We start from the raw sequence: 21,648 nt of genomic DNA on the forward strand, positions 1-21,648 counted from the left end.
GCTGGGGGTGGGATCTGAGGCGGGGCCAGCGCAGTACTGGGACATTATGAGCCCTCTGCCAAAATGTCACTTGGGGCCCCCAATTTCATGGTATAATTTAACATATTCAAGGGCCCTTGTCAAGTGCGGGGCCCCCTGAATCTGCCAGGGCATCGATGCCTCACCGACACCCCTGAGAAGGGCCACAGGGGCCCCTGCCGAAAGGTGTCTGGCCCCTAGAACGGCCCGTCCTGTGTTAATCATTGGCTGGATAATCATTGGCTAATGATAAGGTTGGCCCTCTGTGTTTATTATATCTCTTATTATTCCTCCTACCTTAAAAAAACCCTAGAATTGCCTCATGGCAGATCAGATATGGAGGGGGATGACAGATTATGCCGATTAAGCAGCTGAGTCACAAGCTGGAATGTGTCACATGGGCAGCAAGAGGATGGGCGTGGCTGCCATGTATGGAAGGCTGGGTCTGTGGGAGGGGGCGTGGCTTGCAGGAGGCGGGTCCATGTCGGGGATCAGCAGGGGGAGAGGTACGTACTTCTCTTGCCGTCGGAGTCCGCGTGCACCTTGCGCACCAAGAAGCCAGTTTTGTAGACAGGTGCCCCCGGCTGGGGGGTCACGCCCACTAGGGAGTTTCCGCCACCACCGCCGCCAATGCGCTTGGCCCCACGGGGCGTGGAGTCGCCCAGCTCCGAGAAGGACTTGCGTAACTCCTCCTCGTCGCTACGGGAGACAGAAGCAAGTCACACAAAACGCCCCCCTGCCCGTCACGTGACGTATGAGAGGGGGACGTGGCAGGGAGCGGCTACAGCGCCGCCGTCGGCCAGGGCGAAGCGCCGGCAGCGATGAGCTCAGGTTAGCCAACGAGGCGCTGGTGCGAAGTGCGGCCTGCCAGCAAGCGGGGGAGCACTCCTCCTCTGTTGCCTGGCAACTGCTGGCCTGCTTTATGCGTGCAGAACGTGAAGGGGAGAAGGAGATGGAGAGTCCTGACATAAAAAAGTGGGGAGATCTCATAAACGCGTATATTCTGCGGCAGGGGGCGCCGTGCTGTGCTGAGTGGGGAGCCCTGGCCACCTCCCCTGCCCTGTCCACATGTCCCTCTCCCCGTCTCAACAGTCCAGATAGGATGGCAACACCTGCAGGGTCTCTGAGGCTCCCCGCAGGATCCAGGGGGAGACACACCAACAAAGTGACCCCAGCAGAGGGGCGGCTGGATGGATGGACCAGAAGCGGCCTGCCGATGTGGTCACTAAAACACTGGCTGTGGGAAAACGTGTGTGTATGTGTGTGTGTGGGACTGTCTGTGTGTACGTGTGTGTGTCCATGTGTCTGTGACTGTGTGTGTGTGATTGCGAGTGTGACTGTTTGCCTTCAGTCCTAAGAAGCTATAGAGATGTAGCCACGAAACGGTAGCTATGCAGCGGTAGCTATAGCAACAAGGCCTGGAAAAGCCAGAGTCATAACTGGCGGCTCTGAACATCTCCAGAGTCAAATCCGGAATAGCAGCCCTTGACGACGCTGTGAGCTCGAGCAAACACACACAGCCACGTCCACACGCTGACCCGGCACACACTGGGAACGGTTTCTGAATATTCTGATATAAACAAACATGGCTGGCAGTAGTCTGTGAAGCTTGCACCCATATCGCTGATAGCAATCGACATGCCACTTTCACCGGGACCCCGTGGGTCCTACTTGCTCTCTGTTGCTCCCTCTCTTTTGTGGATCCCTCTGTCTGCCCATCAGAAGCCCCCCCCCCCCCCCCTCGCCACATGCCCCTTCACTTACGATGGTCCAGATTCCTGAGTGACACACGGAAGCGACGTAGGGCTGAATTATTCACTCATCGCTCATCCATTATTCAGTCGTTCGTCGGCACCGTGCGGGAGAACAGATTGGCCTCGCTCGTTGGCACCATGGGCTGAGCGTGGTGGGGGGGGGGGGGGGGTGCTGTTTGTTGCCCTGGCGACGTCGCCCATAATCGTTTGTAAATGCACAATAAGATGTGCCTGTAGGTGTAAGCGAATTCGCACACAGCTGGGCCATCTTCGTCGTTGTGGGGACCGTCCATTCATTTCTATGGCATAACCCTTATCCCAACATGGCGACCTTAACCGCTACCCAGCTCTAACCTTAACCATAAGCAACCAAACTAAGGATTTGAGATTTATTAAATTTTGATTATCCTTCTTTGGAGACCAAAAAAATGTTCCCATTTGGAAAAACAAGTACAGGTTTTTATTACATTGTGGGGAAATCTAGTCCCCACAATGTAATAATTACACACACACACACACACAGAATTACACAGATCTTCATACATGGAATATGTGCATAAGGAGATGTTTTCACCGGTGCACACAGTTGCTCACCCGCAGTAACATTTGCGATGTGAAACTTGCTTCTTACTCCACCCATCATGCATACATGCACTGGGAAACCCCAACGAGGCCGACTTACATGGTCCACTGCAGCTTCTCGTTCTTGATGGAGTTGTACAGTGCCTGTGGAGGGGGGGGGACAGGAAGTCAGCGACATGGCCGCAGGGGTAGGCGACACAGAAAGACCGGAGCACGTTTGCAGAAAGGAGCCGCCTTGGGTCGCTCGGGAGCTCAGGAATCCCCTAAATGTGCCCCGTGGCCTGCAGGCCTCCATCCGCACAGGCCAGAAGGACAGACACACGTATGCCGACGGTCCCACAGCTGACTCTGCTCCTGTCCACCATAACACCACAGAACCAATGACCCTGGTATGACTGCAGGCAGCAGGGCACTAACTACTGCTTCTCAAGCATGTAGGACGGACGACGGATCGGTCCTCTCTGGAAGCATCTCGGCATGTCCAAGTGGAGGCCACGGCTCCCGACCCCCAGCTCATGCGCCCTCTGGTCACCGTTAGGTCTGACTCATCAAAGACATTCTGTTTTTCTCAAGAAGCCCCCTAACTGTCTACACTTCAAAATCTCACATGCTGAAGTTCACATTTTATTTGCCATTTTGAATCTTTTGAGGAAGCGGGGACTGGCAGCTGGGGGCGAAGTCAGACTGCTGAGAGAGTCAGGCTGGTGACCCTCTGATTACAGACACAGCATCCCAGCTGGCTGAGCCGCAGACACGCAGCCGCAGACACGCAGCCGCAGACACGCAGCCGCAGACATGCAGCCACACAGACGCAGCCAGAGACGCACCATTGCCTAATCTTCATTGCCTAAACAGACTTTATTGCCTAAGAACACCCACCCCCCCATTCTCATCAGTGTAACTGTGGGAGGTTCTGCAGCGTATAGAGGGCAGGGACGCTGCTAGAGATTTTGGGCCCCATAAAAATGCATCATACTGGGCCCCCACATAGAACAATCAAATAACATTTTTTACGGCCCCTGTTACTCAGAAATCGCCTCAACCCACCCCCCCGCCCCCATAGCACCCCTAATAGGGGGTAATATGCTTTAGACCGGTGACAGACTGTCTGTCATAAGACCCCAGTGGTGCGATGGTGCTGGTTCACAGCATGAGAGCAGGGGTACTGACGGGCCTGTCCTGGGAGTGGACTGGGCCCCCCGGCGTCCTCAGCTACCCACCCGGTGTTTGCTCAGCGCAGTCAGTTCCTGTGGGGCCGGTGGTGACAGACTCACCATTTCACAGGGGAGAGGATGGACTAGGTGAGGGGCCCCTCTTCAGGGGACAGGCAGACCCCTTTTACTCTGTAAACTGCTATGTAACCACAGCAACTAAAGACTTCTAATCACTTCATCATCAGGAGGTGTGGCACGTCGTCAGGTCAGGGGATGACTAGTTAATTAATCGAGCAGTTACATTTGATTATGTAGAGTCCATTCTCACGAAGTCTGTACCAAGACTGAGTAAATGCAGAAAGAAAGGAAGAAAAACCCAGTAAGCCCCCCCCCGACCATTATCAGGCCGTCATGTAGGACTCCTGGAGTGGGGGGTCCTTCAGTAACAGCGCCAAGTCCCCCGCTCGCCCGAGAAACATCCGGGATTCGGAAAGAGCAGAATCCCAGCCTGCCACCCAGATTCCTGGCTGCCGGAGCCTCGACGTCCACCAAGGGGCCCCCTAGTGGAGAAGCACATGCCCACAGCAGCAGCGACGGGCGGGAGCCAGGGGTTAAGTACCAGGTTTCTGAGGGTACAGAAGCTCCGACATCCGCCCCAAACGGCGCACCAATATTTGCGGAAGCTGCTCTTCCACCTAACAAAGCTGCACCTGTGAGCCTAAATCCTTGCCGATTCCCACCAGCAAGGGGGACCGTGAGCTGGCCGCCCACCTCCTGCTGGCTTCTGCAAACCTGAAGAGCCCCAGCCTCCATGGGGGAGCCGTGCGGGGTAAATGGGGGGCCAACAGGGGGGCCCAGGTCTATCAAACCATTCCCAACAAGCAACAACAACCAACCAGACCCCCCTGAAATCCCTGGTGTATTTTTATGGTTCTCACGTCATTAGATGAATATCCACCGGCAGCAGTTCTTGTTTACCCACGATGCATCACTGCAGCAGCATTCTGAGCATACTGGGCGCCAAGGAGGTGGTCCAGTTTAAACTGGTCTTTAAAAGCACAACCCCCATTTCCCTGAGCTAGGCTGCAAACGCTAAGGGGATTAAAGCAGAAACAGCATATGATGGTAATGAGACAGGATGGAAATATCACTTAGTTTACATAAAATGATAAATACACTTTGAGTCGTTCTCCCAGGACTGGTCTCCCAGTTTACACTCAGCCCATCCACACACACCTCCCAGGCCTCCCAGTACTAACATCCCCAGAGACCAGTAAGCAGGCAGGCTTTCTGACACTAAAGCTCACAGACCCAACCCCCTTATATAACAGGAATGTAATCCCTTTACGGAAAAATGCAATGATCCGGCCACCATCGTGTAGATCTACGAAGAAATGTGCCCTGTGAGGATATGGGGAAGTATTAACAGAAAAGACAATGAACCTCGACAGGTACGAGGTGGCTGTAAAGGCCCACTGAGGCGGAAGGTGGAGCTGGGAAGGGAGAGGGCAGCGTGATGAACCAAACTGCTGCGTTTCTGCTGGGCCAGGCGTGGTGGGACATGATAATTACAGAGACCGAATATGCAGATGATCCCAACAGGTACTTCTCATGTAAAGCTGCACCATGTTGTTTATATAATATATACAGCTTGTATAATATACAGCTTGTGCTCATACCTCTCTAGGTGAGGTATGAGAAGATGACATCATCAGGTGAGGTATGAGAAGATGACATCATCAGGTGAGGTGCAATGAGAAGATGACATCATCAGCTGAGGTATGAGAAGATGACTCCATCTGGTGAAGTATGAGGAGATGACTCCATCAGGTGAGGCATGAGAAGATGACATCATCAGGTGAGGTATGAGAAGATGACATCATCAGGTGAGGTGTAATGAGAAGATGACATCATCAGCTGTGGTATGAGAAGATGACTCCATCAGGTGAGGTGTAAGATAAAAATGACTATACTGCATACCTTCCTCTTCTTGCGGGCCTGTGGGTGGTTCTGTCCATCCTGGGCCTTGCCCAGTAGATCAGGGAACACGAGGGGCTTGAGGGAGCGTGAGCGTGGCGTCCGCGGGAACCGAAAGGGGTCCATGACCCGGAAGTCGCGGCCATAGCGGACGGAGCACAGGGAGCGCGACCGCAGGCGGCCCGCTGAGTGCAGGCTGTTCACCCCGATCATGGTTGCCCGGCGAGCGGGATTCGGGGCTGCAGCAGGCGTCGGGTTTGGGAAGCAGGACAACAGGGTTGCCAAGGTTGTGGTACAAGAGCAGCTGAATCAGCCCCTCCCCTAAAGACCCAGTCACCACGCTGGCTTGTGCTTTTCCTCTGTCCCTTTTCCTGTTGCTGCCACAATGTCAGTCTTCTGGAAAAAAAAACGCAGGATCCTCTTCCTGCCAGAGGATGCTGGGATACCTTCAACCTGTGGGCCTCCGGTATCCAGGTCTGGAGTACCGCGCCTTACGTCACAGGAAGAGTGTCAGGAAGTCCCCAGCGGTCACGTGACGGTCCTGGTTTAGAGTGGCCCGTTCATGAATGACAGCCAGACCCAAACCGCCAGTGTGATTTCACAGGTGAGCGATGCCGGTGAGCACCTCGCCCCCGGCAGGCGTCACTGCCCACAAAGCCACCCTCGCTGCTTCCCAGACAACCACTGGAGCAGACACGCGGGTGGGCGGTTAAAAATGGCGGAGACACGCGCACAGACGTGCACAAACACACGGCGACGCAGGCTGAGCGTGCATACGTGAGGAAGCGTGTAAAAGAACAAAAAGCCGAAACACAGAGGCACACACACACACACACACACACACACACACACACTCACACGGCAGACAGACAGGGAGGAACGTGGACCCTCCCACTCACGGGGTGAGATTCGGAAATCCTTCTTGATATTGAGTTGCGATTCCTGAGAAAATAAATGGGAAAATTCCAAGTGAAAAAAGGGGGAGACCCCACAGGGAGGCGATCCCTGGACAAGCTGGTCACCCCACAAACCGTGGCAGGCAGGGGTCCACACTGTATCCTGTTGCACCAGACAGATAATCCCTGTCGGAGTGAAAAGACAGGCCAGCACTTTCCAGTCGCAAATCCTTCTTTTTCCCGGGTGGGATTCTGCAAGATCTCACCAGCGTCCCCCCCCAGAACGACGGAAAAACCTGATGCGTGGCGCCGCGCCTCCTGCCAGCGCTCCTACATGGGCTCCCCTTCCATCGCCGCCTTCCCTAAGCCCGTACGCTCAGCACCGTCGCCAATGCTATCAGCCAGTCGTTCCCCTCCTCCTCCTCGCTCTTCCTCTCTCAGGTGTTCGGCTCCTTTTTATTCCGCAGCGGATACAAACTGCCTCAATCGTGGAGAAAAAGTGACCTGATGGGGGCCGAGATCCGTCCCCCCCCCTCCATCCCTCCCTCCTTCTCTCGTTCCCTCACTCCCTCTCTCGCTCTCTCTCCTTCTCCCTCCCTCGTTCCATGTGTGTCTCTCTCCGCCTCGCTCCCCGTCTCTCAGCAACGGATCCCCCCACCCCCGTGCACACCGGCAGAAGCGATCCAGTCTGTCCGGCTCTCCGCTAGATGCCGATTAGCATGCGGAGCTCGTCGCTGCAGCGAGACGGCAGAGCGGCGCATGCGAGGCAGCGGGGAGAGCGCTACAGAGCAGAATGCGCATCCCGGCAGCAGCGGACGGTTCTGCAGCAGCGCGGACAGGGAGTCCAGCAGGAGATTGAAATGCCAGCCGATATCTGTCATGTAGCCTCAAGCCTGACCCTACCTACACTAACTCTACCGCGGGACAAATCATTAAACTCTTCATGTGTGCCATTTCGGCAGGCAGGCAGGTGAAGGACGCGCCTGTTAAGGTACCGAGGTAGAAACAGGGGTCCGTAAATGGATGCCGCAAGTGGCAGAATTACCCGAGGACCGGAGCTCCTGACAGGACTGGCATGTTGTACGTTCCGGACAAAGGTACTGATCCGCCATCTGCATCCACAGTGATCGGCACGGTAACGAACTCGCGGGGACAGTGCCAGGGGGTTGGGGATGGGGAAGGGGGTGAGGGCCTGGGAGGTTGTCACGTAAATATAGGCTGGGCAGTTTGCTGTGTGTATCGGTGCACCTTTTGGCCTGGCACCCCAAACATGGCACCCCAGTCCTATACTTGGCAGCATTAATGGTGTTCGGTGTGTCTTCCTGTATCTGGCATGTACTTCAGCCAATGACACTAAAACTCAAATCCAAACAGCCTGTGCCCATGACCATTGCAGTCACAGAAAACCTTTAATTTCTCTGAACAGCCGTGAATGTCACTCCAAATACTTCTTTAATGAATAAATGGAATTAAAAAAATCAGAAAATGTGTGAATGAAATGTTATGCTCAAGCACTCACGTCCATCAAAGCAAATCCCCCTACGCACATTGACACAGTGCTGGTTTCGACCTCAGCCTCAACTTCAGTCACAGCCTCAGTCACAGCCTCAGTCACAGCCTCAGCTTCAGTGACAGCCTCAGTTACAGCTTCAATCCGAGTCTCAGCCTCAGCCACAGCCTCAGCTTCAGTGACAGCCTCAGTCTCAGTCCCAGCCTCAGCTTCAGTGACAGCCTCAGTCACAGCCTCAGCTTCAGTGACAGCCTTAGTCACAGCCTGTCTCAGCTTCAGCCTCAGACTCAGCTTCAGTGACAGCCTCAGTCTCAGCCTGTCTCAGCCTCAGTCCCAGCCTCAGCTTCAGTGACAGCCACAGTCGCAGCCTCAGCTTCAACCTCAGCTTCAGTGACAGCCTTAGTCACAGCCTCAGTCTCAGCTTCAGCCTCAGACTCAGCTTCAGTGACAGCCTCAGTCCCAGCCTCAGCTTCAGTGACAGCCACAGTCGCAGCCTCAGCTTCAGCCTCAGACTCAGCAGGGTATCAGTTCAGCAGGCACGCCCGATCCCAGTAATGATCTTACAACGTCTTGTTAAAATATGACCTTGCTCTTTTCCCCCAAAGTGTGCCGATGCTGTCGCCAGGCAACAGAAAAGGACCCAAGCAGGGAATTTGGTGTCCTTCTCTGTTCTAACACAGACAAGTACATGAAAACTCAGACACAGTCACACACACGCTCACCCACGCATGGCGCACACACGGCTGCCGTGTGCACATGCAAACCCACAGTCCATCACACTCCTTTACATATGTACACGTGGAGCTGGAGACTAAGCTTGCACCCAAAGCGAGTCATTTAGAAGAAGGATGAGTACAAAAAGCTGAGCAGTAACTCGCTGGCGAGCAAAGAAAACTGAACGTCAAGCTACAGTTGTTCTAAAGTACTTGCACTCCTTTGTATTCTTACACACACATGACACACACGCCTGCTGCAGCCCTACAGCCCTGCTCCCCGCGCCTACACTCTCTTCCCCCAAAGCCGTCTCTTTGCCTGTCTGTCGGGTGGCCAGTCCTCCACCTTTAACCTACTTTCATGTGTGTCCATTTCTGCCATGCACTGCTGGGGATGCTTCAGTGAACTTACCTGCCGTGGCCGAACCCCACCTCACGCCGCCTCTAAGTGCATGCGGGGAGGCTGTTAAGGTCCCCATATAACATGGGTCACATGATCTGATGACCAGAGTCACACACTCACAACCAGAAAGAATTATGCACAAGAAAAGCAAACCAATGCACGACTACTAACATGAGAGCACCCAATCAGATGTCTATTAATACAAGACTAACCAATGAAACTCCTAGTAATACAAGACTTACCAATCAGACTAACCAATGAGAAGCCTGATAACATGACTACCCATATCAAAAGCATGTTAACACAAGGCTAGCCAATCAAATGCCTGTTAACACGACACCAACCAATCTAAATACTCACTATCTGCAGCACCTGATCTTACTGTTGAATGTTTCTTCTTGTTGCTGGTTGTTGTTTGTTGCCTGTTGTTGTTATTGTTGCTGATGGCAGCGGTTTGCTGCTGGTATATTGCTGCTCATGGTACTTTGGTGCAGTTGCTGTGTTTCATACTGTGCTGTTACTAAAACTTTCTATTTCTATGAGTATTAACTTGGTGGTTTGGTCGTTTACGGCAGGGATTCGTTTCTCTTTTTGTTCGGTTTGTTTGTTTTTTTGTCTATTTTGTTGAGTCTTCAGTAAAAATGTCATGAGGCAGAATCCCGCAGATCTCCTCAGCGCAGGCTGTACGATGTGGGAACCCCCCCACCCCACCCCCACGGACACTGCAGCAGCTCTCGGCCCCGTTCGGCAATCTCACCCCACCCCCCACCAGCTCCACCAGGAAACCAGGTCAGCGGAACCAGTAGAAGATGTAAACCTTTATGCCGTTTCCATGGCAGAGAAGCCAAGCAGACTGAATATGAGGATGCCGGGTGGAGGGGCTGGGGGGGGGGGGGGGGGGCTGATGGAGAGGGAGAGAAATGCGGCCGTTATTAGCCAGCGATGCTTCATCCTGTCACCCTGACATGGTCGCATATGTACACAGCACCACAATGTTTATGTGCAATACAAACGACTGATCTGCCTAATAGTGCAGCAGGCCCTGCTTATGGATGACAGATTGAAGGGTTGATTAATTCACTGATCGATTGATATTCCTGACAGTGATTATTCTGTATGAGTTTAACGGCTCCTTTTTGCTGCAGCTGAGGCACAGTGTGGAAAATGGGAAAGAGAGTGATAGCGGGAGGGAAAGTGGGGGGGAATCAGAGGCCCCCTCCCTCACTGCCTTTAAGCCCCCCCCCCCAAACATTCCTGTTCTGTTGTGTTCTGGGGGGGGTGGTTGAGGTAGGAATGGCAGGAACACAGGAAACTACCTAATATTAGGGCCAGACTGTGCCTTGAATACTGCGCAGCATGCGGGAGCCTCAGGGGCTCCGGCTTAGAGACGGCGTGTGGGGGGGGGGGGGGGGGCAGCTGGTGGAAGCCATAATCAGGCAGCCAATGAGAGCCGAGAGCTACTGAACCAATGAGCTGCTAACCAATGAAATCAATGAAATCGGGGACCAAGAATGAGCAAAGGACATGGGGGGGGGGGGGGGGGTGCAAATAAAAGGGATGAAGAAACCGGAGCAGCAGGAGGGGGGAGACAAAGAGGAGGAAAGCGAGAAAAGGAGCTGGAGAGGGACACGCTTACCAGGCTCTGATATGATGCATTAATAACCTCATGATGATGTGTGAATCAGTTTGAGCTGAGCTCTGCTGTGATGCATTTCAGTGGAATGCGCCGGAGCCGTTAGCGGGGGCTGGCAGTTAGCAACGCGCTTTCAGGACCAAGCGCCACTCACCCCGCCCCCGCCCCCGCGCTCATTACCCACGCTCGGGGACCGGGGTCGCCGCTCCTCTGTGTCGACACCAAGAAAAACCAACACTCTGCTCGCATGGAAAACAGAGATTGAAAATAAATGTGAGACAATAGCTCATGCTAGTCAGTTAGCGCCATCCCATGCTTGCAAGCTAATATGGCTCAGCACTGGATCGAGCGAGCCAGTTAGCACTGCATCACGCTAACCAATCAACACTATTGTATATTATCCACTTCACACTGATCTTTGATAGCAAGTTACTTGACTTATCCTAACGAATATTGTATCGTTTATCGGTATAACCATCCATCCACTTAGACGCTGCTTGCCCTGGTGAGATTACACTCCAGAAATGCATACATACAAATCTAATTTCTTAGCTAGACATTCGAGGAGCATGTATGGGTGCAGTGTAGCGAGTTCTTAGTTGGTCAGAATTCTCAGGCCAGATGTGCTTTTATTTTGAAGGTTTATTCATCTTCCTGCCAGAGTTTCAGGCAGACAGGGTCTTGGTGGCACCCGATTATGTTTTTTCCTTTTTTATATAATAAAGAATTTGTGCTCCTTCGTGGATGAAGAAACTGCCTCCTGTCTTTTCTCCTCGCGCCACAGTAGACAGACTGAGGGCCAGTGTAGCTTATCGGTGGCATTTTTGACCCCCTAGGGTGCCATTCTTAGGGGACACAAACGAGAGAATGAAAAGAATCAGGAGAAACACCTCCGGCTGCCTCTCAGGAGATTACAGTTATCTACCCCAGTTTGAATATTTCACGGCTTCTCCTGGGATACAAACGTGATCTAGATTGTTAGCAACCAGATGTGTCACTGAATTGTTTGTATGCAATGAATTGGCAGATTTTGTTTTCTGCTGACTGACTTCTCAGGGTCCCCTGCTGTCAGGTGACATCTAGGCTCCCTCTGACCCCTCACTGGCTCTCAGTGCACCATGGAGATAATTCCCGACTGGCATCCATCCAGCGATCAAAACTTTGTTCAGTAAATCTCCACGTCCCCTGATTTCCTGGCCCACGCACACCTAAATAACCATACACCGCAAGCAGTCAGTCATTCTACGAACCATAACAGAAAAACGACGGCAATAGGAACCGGTCGAGCAGTGATCTGCGTGGCCCCCCGCTGGTCGGGCTGCAGTACAGCAGTCTCTTCAGTGAGCATTACGCATTTGGCTGCTTTTGCCATATGAGATCAGGCTTCCCGCACCGCTTCTGAGACCAGCTGGTGGAGGGCTCTGTTTACCCGGCACACATACAAACACCGATCAGCCAGGCTCAGAGCACACACACACACTCACACTCACTCACACACACATATTCGCATTCGTCAATGGATTAACTACACCTGGCAGCGACGCACGCAAATCTACATGAAGACAAACACACAGATATGTATCTGCATATACAGATGGATTACTTAAACCTGATACGCACACAAACACACAGATACACACAGATGGATTACCTGGCACGGCCACAGATACGCACAAGGGACAAACACGTACAGAGCACGCAAGGGTCTACTCAGACCCAGAGGCACAGAAATACACAGAGAGCGGCAGAAACGCGAGCACACTGCTGTAATGATCTGCTGTCAGGCAGCACAAGTGGCACAACAGCTTCCCTACAGTGAAACCAAAACGCAGCAGCCGGAATCGTAAGCGGAAGGAGCAAATGTCAGCATGTCGCACCAATTCTAACATCTCGCCACCAGTGCAGGAAGGGTGCCGAGATTCCCCTGCTCACTCACGAGGCACTAAAGGGCCAGGCCCCTGCTTATCGGACCGCACGGATTAGCATGTAGCATCCAGCAGGGCCAGGCCCCTGCTTAGCGGACCGCACCGATTAGCATGTAGCATCCAGCAGGGCCAGGCCCCTGCTTAGCAGACCGCACCGATTAGCATGTAGCACCCAGCAGGGCCAGGCCCCTGCTTAGCGGACCGCACCGATTAGCATGTAGCACCCAGCAGGGCCAGGCCCCTGCTTAGCAGACCGCACCGATTAGCATGTAGCACCCATACACTGACGTGAGCCTTCCTTCAGCTCCCTGCTGCTAGGACGTTCCACCAGCACATCCACAAGTTGCCCCCTCGGTCCTGGGACTCTCATCCACACTGGGAGCCTGGTACTTTAGCCAGTTGACAACCCCAGTTCTCGGGTTCCCCACTGGGCAGTCCACATTTTTGGGTCCTCCCACCTCCCAACATACCTGTACCTGATATTCAATGGTCTTGGCTGGCTGGGAGATGAGGGAGAAAATCCAGTACATTACCAAAAGTATCAGCAATTTATGACCATCCCATTCTTAATACACAGGCTTTAATATGGAGTCGGCCCACCCTTTGTAGCTACAACAGCTTCAGCTCCTCTGGGAAGGCTGTCCATAAGTTTTAGGAGAGTGTTTATGGGAATTTTTGACCATTCTTCCTGGAGAGCATTTATGAGGTCAGGCACTGATGTTGGATGAGAAGACCTGGCTCACAGTCTCTAATTCATCCCAAAGGTGTTCTACTGGGTTGAGGTCAGGGTTCTGTGCAGGTCAGTCAAGTTCATCCACACCAGACTCACTCGTCCATGTCCTTATGGACCTTGCTTTGTGCACTGGTGCGCAGTCATGTTGGAACAGGAAGGGGCCGTCACCAAACTCTTCCCACAAAGCTGGGAGAATGAAATTGTCCAAAATGGCTTTGAATGCTGCAGCGTTAAGAGTTCCTTTCACTGAAACTAAGGGGCCAAGCCCAACCCCTGAAAAGCAACCCCACACCATAACCCCCCTCTACCAAACTTTACACTTGGCACAATGTAGTCAGGTAAGTACCGTTCTCCTGGCATCCGCCAAACCCAGACTCATCCATCGGATTGCCAGACAGAGAAGCGTGATTCGTCACTCCAGAGAACACGTCTCCACTGCTCTAGAGTCCAGTGACAGCGTGCTTAACACCACTGCATTCGACGCTTTGCATTGCACTTGGTGATGTAAGGCTTGGATGCAGCTGCTCGGCCATGGAAACTCATTCCATGAAGTTCTCTACGCAATGTTCTTGAGCTAATCTGAAGGCCACATGAAGTTTGGAGGTCTGCAGCTACTGACTCTGCAGACAGTTGGCAGCTTCTGCACACTGTGTTTCGGCATGCATTGTCTCCACTCTCTGATTTTACGTGGCCTACCACTTCATGGCTGAGTTGTTGCTGTTCCCAATTGCTTGCAATTTGTTATAATACCACGAACAGTTTAGTAGTGAGCAAATTTCACAAATGGACTTATTGCACAGGTATCCTATCACAGTTCCACGCTTGAATTCACTGAGCTCCTGAGAGCGACCAATTCTTTCACAAATGTTAGTAGAAGCAGTCTGCATGCCTAGGTGCTTGATTTTATACACCTGTGGCTATAGAAGTGATTGGAACACCTGAGTTCAATGATTGGGAGGGGGTGTCCCAAACCTTTTGCCAACACAGTGTTTCTGGGGGGGTCCCTAAGGATTGAGTGGAGAATCAGAATCTTAAACTGTTGTACATTTGCTAAGTGCTTCAGTGCAGCCATGTTGAGAAAGGCACTATATAAAAATAAAGTTAATTGAAATTCTGCCCAGTGCATGTGTGTGTGGATTATGTTTATATTACATTGTGGGGACCAAATGTTATTTTGGCATTGTGGGGACCATTTTTCAGGTCCCCACAAAGATCTGTGAATGCAATCAAAACTGAAAATTCTGGGGGTTAGGGTTGTCATGTTGGGATTAGAGTTTTCCCCATGGAAATGAATGGAGAGTCCCCACGAAGATATAATTACAAACCTATGTGTGTTGTTGTGTGTGTGTGTGTGTGTGTGTGTGTGAGGCCAGCTACCCACCTTGAGCAGCTCTTTGGGGAAGTCCTGCCCATTGTTCATGCCCTCCAGGTTGCCGACGAACTGTATGCATGACATCCTCCGGCCAACATTCTGGGGACACGGGGACAGAGCGGCGTCACAGACCAGCAGAGTCACACCCACCCCTCAGAATGTCATCTGCAGGGTCGGCCAATCTGCAGCCAATATACCTTTTCCATACCCATCTATCAAGACCTCATGTTTCCTTCTACAGCATTATGCTCTAAGGCTCAGCCAGTCACTGTACAGCCAAATTACTGCCCCCACGTAAAGGCTGGGTTATAACCCAAGGAGGTTGATGGGATGGCAAAAGTAACATATTTAAGCATGTGGCTCCAGACCAGGGGATTCTCACTCAGTTGCTTATTTTACTAGAGGTCGCCAAGGTGAAGGGGCTCCACCTGCTGGCTGCATTGTGCTTGCATTCCCTGATCAATGACATCAATCCTGGATTTGGGTTTGCAGCCAAAGTTTCAGTTACACTCATGGAAGCCCTCACCTCATTACAGGTGAAACTATCAGGCCCCCGACCTCCTGTTCCCCTTCCCTCCCTCGCTGTTTCTTGCAGACTCACCTGGCCATGCAGGTCACTGTTGAGCAGCATCAGGGCACAAGTCAAGGCATGGATGCTGTCTGGTGGGGGGTGCAGAAGGAGAAAGAGTGAGAAGGGAAGGTGGCAGGAGTAAATACCTAAAGAACCATACAGGAAACGTCTTCTGTCACCTACAAAAGGGTGCTGCCTTTGGGGCACCGCTGTGAAAAACAGCCATAGCATCTTGAAAACAGTCAGACTTAAAGAAATGAAGATGAGCGGGACCTGCAGCAGAAGGTATTTTACTAGAACATTCTGTAGCCCTGTAACCCATGCACTGAACTCGTTCAGACCCTTGTGGGGCCAAAACAGCCCGATACTACACAGCCCCACAGGACACATCGCTGCGGCAGCGTCTGATTCGAAACTTACAGAGCAGGAATCCAATGTGTGTCCACAAAAGCCTGAATGTACAGTACTTGTCTGGTAACAGACAGAATGAGCTCTTTGGTAGTGATGGACAAACCGACAATTCATGAATTATTTTCTGTATTTTTTGACCCCACTAGATGGTGCTATTAGGTTGCTCTGGGGGGTGCTTTGTGTGCTTAAACAGAGAACATGATGAAGTGGAATAAAATAAAACACTAAATGGTTCTCAAAGCATCATTTAGTCCATCACGACTCTTTAGCTAAGGAGCCTCATGCGGTTCTGCTACGGCGTGTGAGTCTCATACAGGCGCTCATGCATCCGCCATTGTTCCTTCCTACCTTCGCAAGTTACGCTGTCTGGGTTACACTGCAGGAACCTGCTGGAGAAATGGGACAGCACTCGCTCCCTCTCCTGGGTCTCTCCCTTGAGGGCAAATTCCCTCAGGAAATTCCTGAAGGGGAGGAAGGGGGCGGAGCAAGGGAACTCAACATGAGGTAATCTGTAATCACCGTCCTACAGGCCTGTGAAATGTGCCCTTGATGATGCACCCAAAAATCATCTATTTACACTCTTTTTTTGCGGAGCTGGTGAAATGAAGAAAGATGAGCATCACCAGCAGATGGCAGCGTTCTCCCCATCAGACTGGGCAGTAATGCGATCATCCAGGTACAGAATGGAGAATTCCTTTATGCTAAACGTGTCACGGCAGTGTGGCGATGAGAAGTGGCCTAAACTCTGGGTGGGTTGGAGAACGAGGACCTACCGGAGAGCCTGGTCCAAAGTCAGACCTGCAAAGTCAAAGAAACCCAAGTATTCCTCTGCAACCACACGGCTGAAGTCGTTGCTGGGAAAACACACAGAAACACACGGCAGACAGGAAGAGGGAAAGCTGTCAGTGTCAGATGAACAAACAGACAGGAACTATCTGTCATCATCTCTTTGCAATTTGTCACAAAGCTGAAGCATGTAGGAAGGGGGGTATGAGCATCACAGGAGGAAGGGTCATGTGATTTTGACCTTTCCTGCTGACTACTGTTTCCACCTTCACAAAAAGCTCATTAATCATTGCATCGTGCTTCCTTAGTTCCTGGAAATCCCAGCTATGGGTTATAAAACTCTCCCCAAATCCCCTGCCTCACAAGTGCCTAATGACACTTCCCTGTGTCACATGGTTCTCTTTACCATGCCGCGGGGGGATTTTCTCCACACCCATCACCGTGGCCCCTAATCCCACATTCCATTTCATCAGGCCCCAACACACTGCTGGCAGCCTGCTGAGATTATCCCACAGGCTGTGTTATGTGAGTAAGCAGCAGCTCTCCTGCACAGGGGCCACGCAATGCAAGGCATGACTGGGGCCCTGTGGGAGAGGGCAGGGTTGAGGAGCTACACCTGTGACAAGAAGGTTCAAGTCCTAGAAGGAAGGGATGAAGTCAAAGCAGAACAAGTTACAAAGCATTTAGCACATGCTTTTGACATCAAATTTCTTTTTGAGAAAGCTGAGTGAGGAAGTATCTGGAGCAATGGGAGGCCTTCTCAAAGAAATCATGCAGACCATGGGATTTGAACCAAGATCCATCCGATCACACACACCGTGCCTAAACCCTCAGAGCCACACGCCACCTCCTAAAGGCAACAGACTTGAGTCATACAATTGTATTTAAGTCTTTCTTCTACATCACAAGGTTCTGCTCTCCCAGATGGATCAACATCTGGACATAGAACTGGAACAGATAGGTAATATTCAGAAGCTGTCACCAGCAATCGGACTGATCAAGCGTCTTCCATAACCACCACTGGGCACGTCGACTTTGCTCACTTCTTGCTCAGGTGCAGGGCCACGTCAGACTTCCGGAAGCCATCCAGCTGAAAGAGCCGCTTAGCCAGCCTTCTGGCGGCCTCCGAGTCAGCCCGGGTCCCATTGGTGAGGGTATCGGTGCTGCCCAGGCCCAGCCTCTCGCTCAGGTCCTGGTCCATGTCCGAGTCCCCAGCCAGGCGGATGGTCTTCTCCCTGGGGAGGGGAACTCGAGGGGGTCAGCCGCATCTGCAGCCCTGAGGTCGATCACAACCCCAGCAGCATGCTACAGAACAGCTAGACCCCTCTCTTTGTTTTTAACCATGACTTTGAAAATGTGTTGCGGAAACTGGCTCTAGAAGCTCTAGCTTTTACTCTGGCCATGTTTAATTTCACCATCTTTACAAAGATACTCGTATTCTGTGCCCTCCCACTGCCCTCACATATTGCGGGGGTGGGGGTACTCACCCGGGACCACTGCTGGGGGATGTACCTGTACTCCATCTCCGTTCCCTACCCCCAGCAGCACAGCGCAGAACAAGCCCTCCCTACAGACCCTGCCTCCTCGCAGCCTGGTCACCCTACCCACCCCTGGCTGGGGGTCCTGCAACCTGGGGGCCGCGTTGGCCGAATGTCCGGGGCGCCGCACTGACCCCAGTTTGCTCCTGGTCCCCACTCTCCCTCCGCCGCCCCTCACATCCTCCTGAAGCTCAGAAGACCTGGAGGCTTGACACAAGGTCCTCTCCTCCTCCTCACCATCTCCTCTTTTTCTAATCCCGTCCTCCCTGCTATTTTTGCTTTTCTCCTGCACTCCCATGGCCCAACCAGGAGCTCAGACAGGGCAACCCTGTATCTCTATAGCCCACCTGTTACACGCCATAAGGTTTTGGGTTCATGCCGCAACCGTTTGTGTTTATTAAGTATAATTTGTATCTGTTAGGCTCTGGTGGGACATCGTCACTTTCCAGGTTATTCGTAGAAGAAGTCTGTTCTCTATATTTTCCATTCCTGTGTAACAAACATTTTGCCTACAAGACTACGAGAAAGCCTAGCCCCTGATGTTGACGTGTATCATTTATGGTGTAAAGAGTGACTGCCGTTTTCTTTGTTAGATTTATTTGTATATTTGGGTAGGGAGATAATAAGAGTGACCGTCTTTTGTTGCGTTTTTCTTTTGTAGGTGAGTTAGTTTGGGTCTCAGTGCGGTTGATTGTCTTGTTTGTTGTGTTGACCTGGGTCACTCTGTGGTGGGCAGACTTGTAAATACACACTCTGCTTGTACTACGTCCTTTGTGCACCCTGTTCGATCTGCCCCCCCACCACACATTTCCATACCTCCCTCCTCTCCCCCTCTCTACCTCCCTCTGCCTCGCTCTTTCTCTTTCTCCCTCTCTCTATCTCTCTCTCTGTTTCATTCTTTCTGCATGCCTCCTCTCTCTTTCCCTCTCTCTTTCTGCTTCTCTCCATTCCTCGCTCTCCCTCCTTCTGCTTCCCTCTCTCTCTTTTTCTCCATCTCTCGCACCCTCCCTTCCTCTCTACCTCCTTCTCATTCCCTCTTTATCCCTCCTCTCTCCCACTCTGTCCCTCCCTCTGCCTTACTCTCTTTCTTTCTGCCTCTCCCTCACTCCCTCCTTCTCTCACTCTCTCCATCTCCCCTCTCCCCCCTCTGTCAGAACATCCCCAGGTGACTTTATCTGAACTTTGTTTCCGGTTCCCTGCATTTTTGCCTGTTGGCTCATTTAACTCAGTGATCCTTCACTGACTGCATCTGAAACTTTGACTGCTTTAACATGCATTTTTGGAGACTGATGATCTTATAATCATCAGCATCTTTATTCTCTTCTCTGTGAGGTTCTTGTTCACACGGTGTGTAACTGGGCAAGTTAAAGCATTAATTTTCTTTTTGCCAAAACTCATTAATGCCTAGGAAATACCTCTTAAAAACACAATATTGAGCCAATAAGCATGCCAAGGGCTCGGTGAGCACCACAGATCCCAGACTAACAACGCAAGCGTGGATCCGCAAAGCTTATCAGCGTCATAACATCTGCAGAACATTTGCAGAACGCTTCTTCACGGGTCTCCTGTCCTCCTCCTCTCCTTTGGCACCCAAAGCAGCTTGTGTGGCTCAAGCCTGGGGTCACGGGGTCAAAGCAACCCTGTCCAATTAGGGCCCCTGAGAAATGATTGGCTGGCCCTGGGCTGGTCACGCTGACAATGTTCCAAAAAGAGCCTCTGTCCAAAGAGTATCACAGTTAGACTTTGCCTGCACCCACACTCTTCAGTTCCTCACCACTGTCCCCACAACCTGATGATGAACCACGAGGATGAGAAACAGCCTCTTCCAAGCTTCTTTGATAAGGGTTTGTAGTGTCTTTTCAAGCTTTTTACATCCTTCATGTCTGAAATGCGTCACTATAAAAGTGAAATCACAAACAGCATTGACAGCATTTTTCCCCATAAATTTTTGTTACCAAGACGACACACGTTTCATTTTCATTCTGCTTCTATTTTAAACCCCAAAAGTAACTGCCTGGGAAGTCTGTCTGCCGTCACTGCGGCTGGGTTTGATTGGCCGCCTCTGAATTGGAAGGGGTGTGCCAGAGGAACCATGTGACCCAGCAGAACGGCAGGAATACACGCCAGTCTGATACACACAGATTCCCATAAACACAAACACAGACTGGTACACATGCATAAGATGACATGACCGTCGTTCACATCTCCTGTGCGGCCCCATTAAGCACAGCACTGGCTTCAAAGCTCTCTTCCTCTTCAGCAGACTACTGACCAGTCAGGCCCCTGCCTGCCTTTCTGAGCCGGTTAACGTGCAAAGTCTGGCTGTGCGACACAAGTCTCCACCTAACTCCTGTGCTCCCTTTTGGCAGCAAAGCCCGCAGTCGCTGGACCCCTGTTGCGCCAGCCAACATAAGGGAGCCCTTGCTGTCGGTGTTTCAATGTAGACTGAAGATTGAGCTTAGCTTAGTTAGCAGCGCTGGTCCTGCTCCTATTTACTGGGGCGTGTTTTGCTGTACCGATCATGTGAGCTACGGTGGGTCAATAGTATCAGTGAAATAATGAGTATGAACTGAGAAGCAGGAGCTGGGATACTGGCCTGGTCAACTAATCTCCATGAGGTCACAAAAAGCTGGATATAAGAAAACAAAGGACCACAATCATCATCATCATCATCACTATCACCATCATCATCCTCATGCAGGGGGAATGGTTACACAGCGACGCCTGATTTCTATGGTTAGTGCCAGGCGCAGGGCCTGCTGCGGCTCCATTCTCAAAGAGCGGCTTAAGCGTCAGACTCAGGTATGGAGTGCCCTCTACTGGCCACTGAGTGCAGAGCAAATTAAAATCTAAATACTGTAAAAACAGCTTGACCAGGACGATAAGCCATTTGCAACAAAACTGTCAAATATGCAGCGGTTTGTTTTAATAAGGGATATTTACTAATTAACTTGGCAAAGTAGAAAAGTTCATACTAGTTTGCTAATCTCTTTGACTATTAAGAATAACTGTTAATAAGTGTGATGGGGTTAGCCTCATGTGCGCAGATGCTGATTGGTCAGTGCTGACCTGTACAGGGGGCCATTGGCAGTCCAGCTTTCGGTGGGGCCCAGGCTGCCCAGCGATGGTGCATCTTCGCTGCTCAGTCGTTCACTAGACGGTGCCCGTGTGGCATCTGAGGAGTCCGAAGGGCTGGGCCCCTGCTCGCCGTGCGCCAGTGGGGCGAATGCCAGCTGCACGATCTGCTGGGCGCTCTGGAAGCACCGGCCCGGGAAGTCGGGCATGAGAGTGGGGGGGGTCGAACGTCAAGCCCGTGGGGTCGCAGGAGCTAGACTGGCTGGCGCCATCCAGGCTATTGTAGGACGTGCCCTTGGCGCGGTACGACTCCACGATGCTCTCGAAGTGGTGACTGAAGGTGTCGAGCCCCACCTCCTCTGAGGAACGCCGGGGGCTCAACACCTGCAGTGGGGACTTGAGGGCAGGGGGGCCATCGAGGGGCTCTTCCTGCGGCCGTCTTTACGACACAGAAAGGAGAGAAGTGAGATGGTCCTACACTGATCTGCATGAATAAAATCTTCCACATATAATTGTTATTAAAATATAAATATTCCAAGCAGCAGTTAATCGTTTCGAACATTCTTTTAAGAAACATTGAGTTTCAGAAAAATATAT

The 21,648-nt window shown here is 51.8% G+C and overlaps 1 protein-coding gene across 1 annotated transcript in view; it reads right to left on the minus strand.

The window, feature by feature from the left end:
* The window catches only part of LOC125715950 (PH and SEC7 domain-containing protein 1-like), a 43,731-nt gene that overhangs the window by 6,044 nt on the left and 16,039 nt on the right, over positions 1-21,648 (minus strand). Inside the window, 9 exon segments of the mRNA XM_048988064.1 lie at positions 533-717; positions 2,455-2,498; positions 14,680-14,769; positions 15,272-15,330; positions 16,001-16,113; positions 16,426-16,506; positions 17,482-17,673; positions 21,046-21,272; positions 21,274-21,490. Coding sequence (XP_048844021.1) covers positions 533-717; positions 2,455-2,498; positions 14,680-14,769; positions 15,272-15,330; positions 16,001-16,113; positions 16,426-16,506; positions 17,482-17,673; positions 21,046-21,272; positions 21,274-21,490 — 1,208 coding nt within the window.

Source organism: Brienomyrus brachyistius, chromosome 20, assembly GCF_023856365.1.
Source record: "Brienomyrus brachyistius isolate T26 chromosome 20, BBRACH_0.4, whole genome shotgun sequence".
NCBI lineage: Eukaryota > Metazoa > Chordata > Actinopteri > Osteoglossiformes > Mormyridae > Brienomyrus > Brienomyrus brachyistius.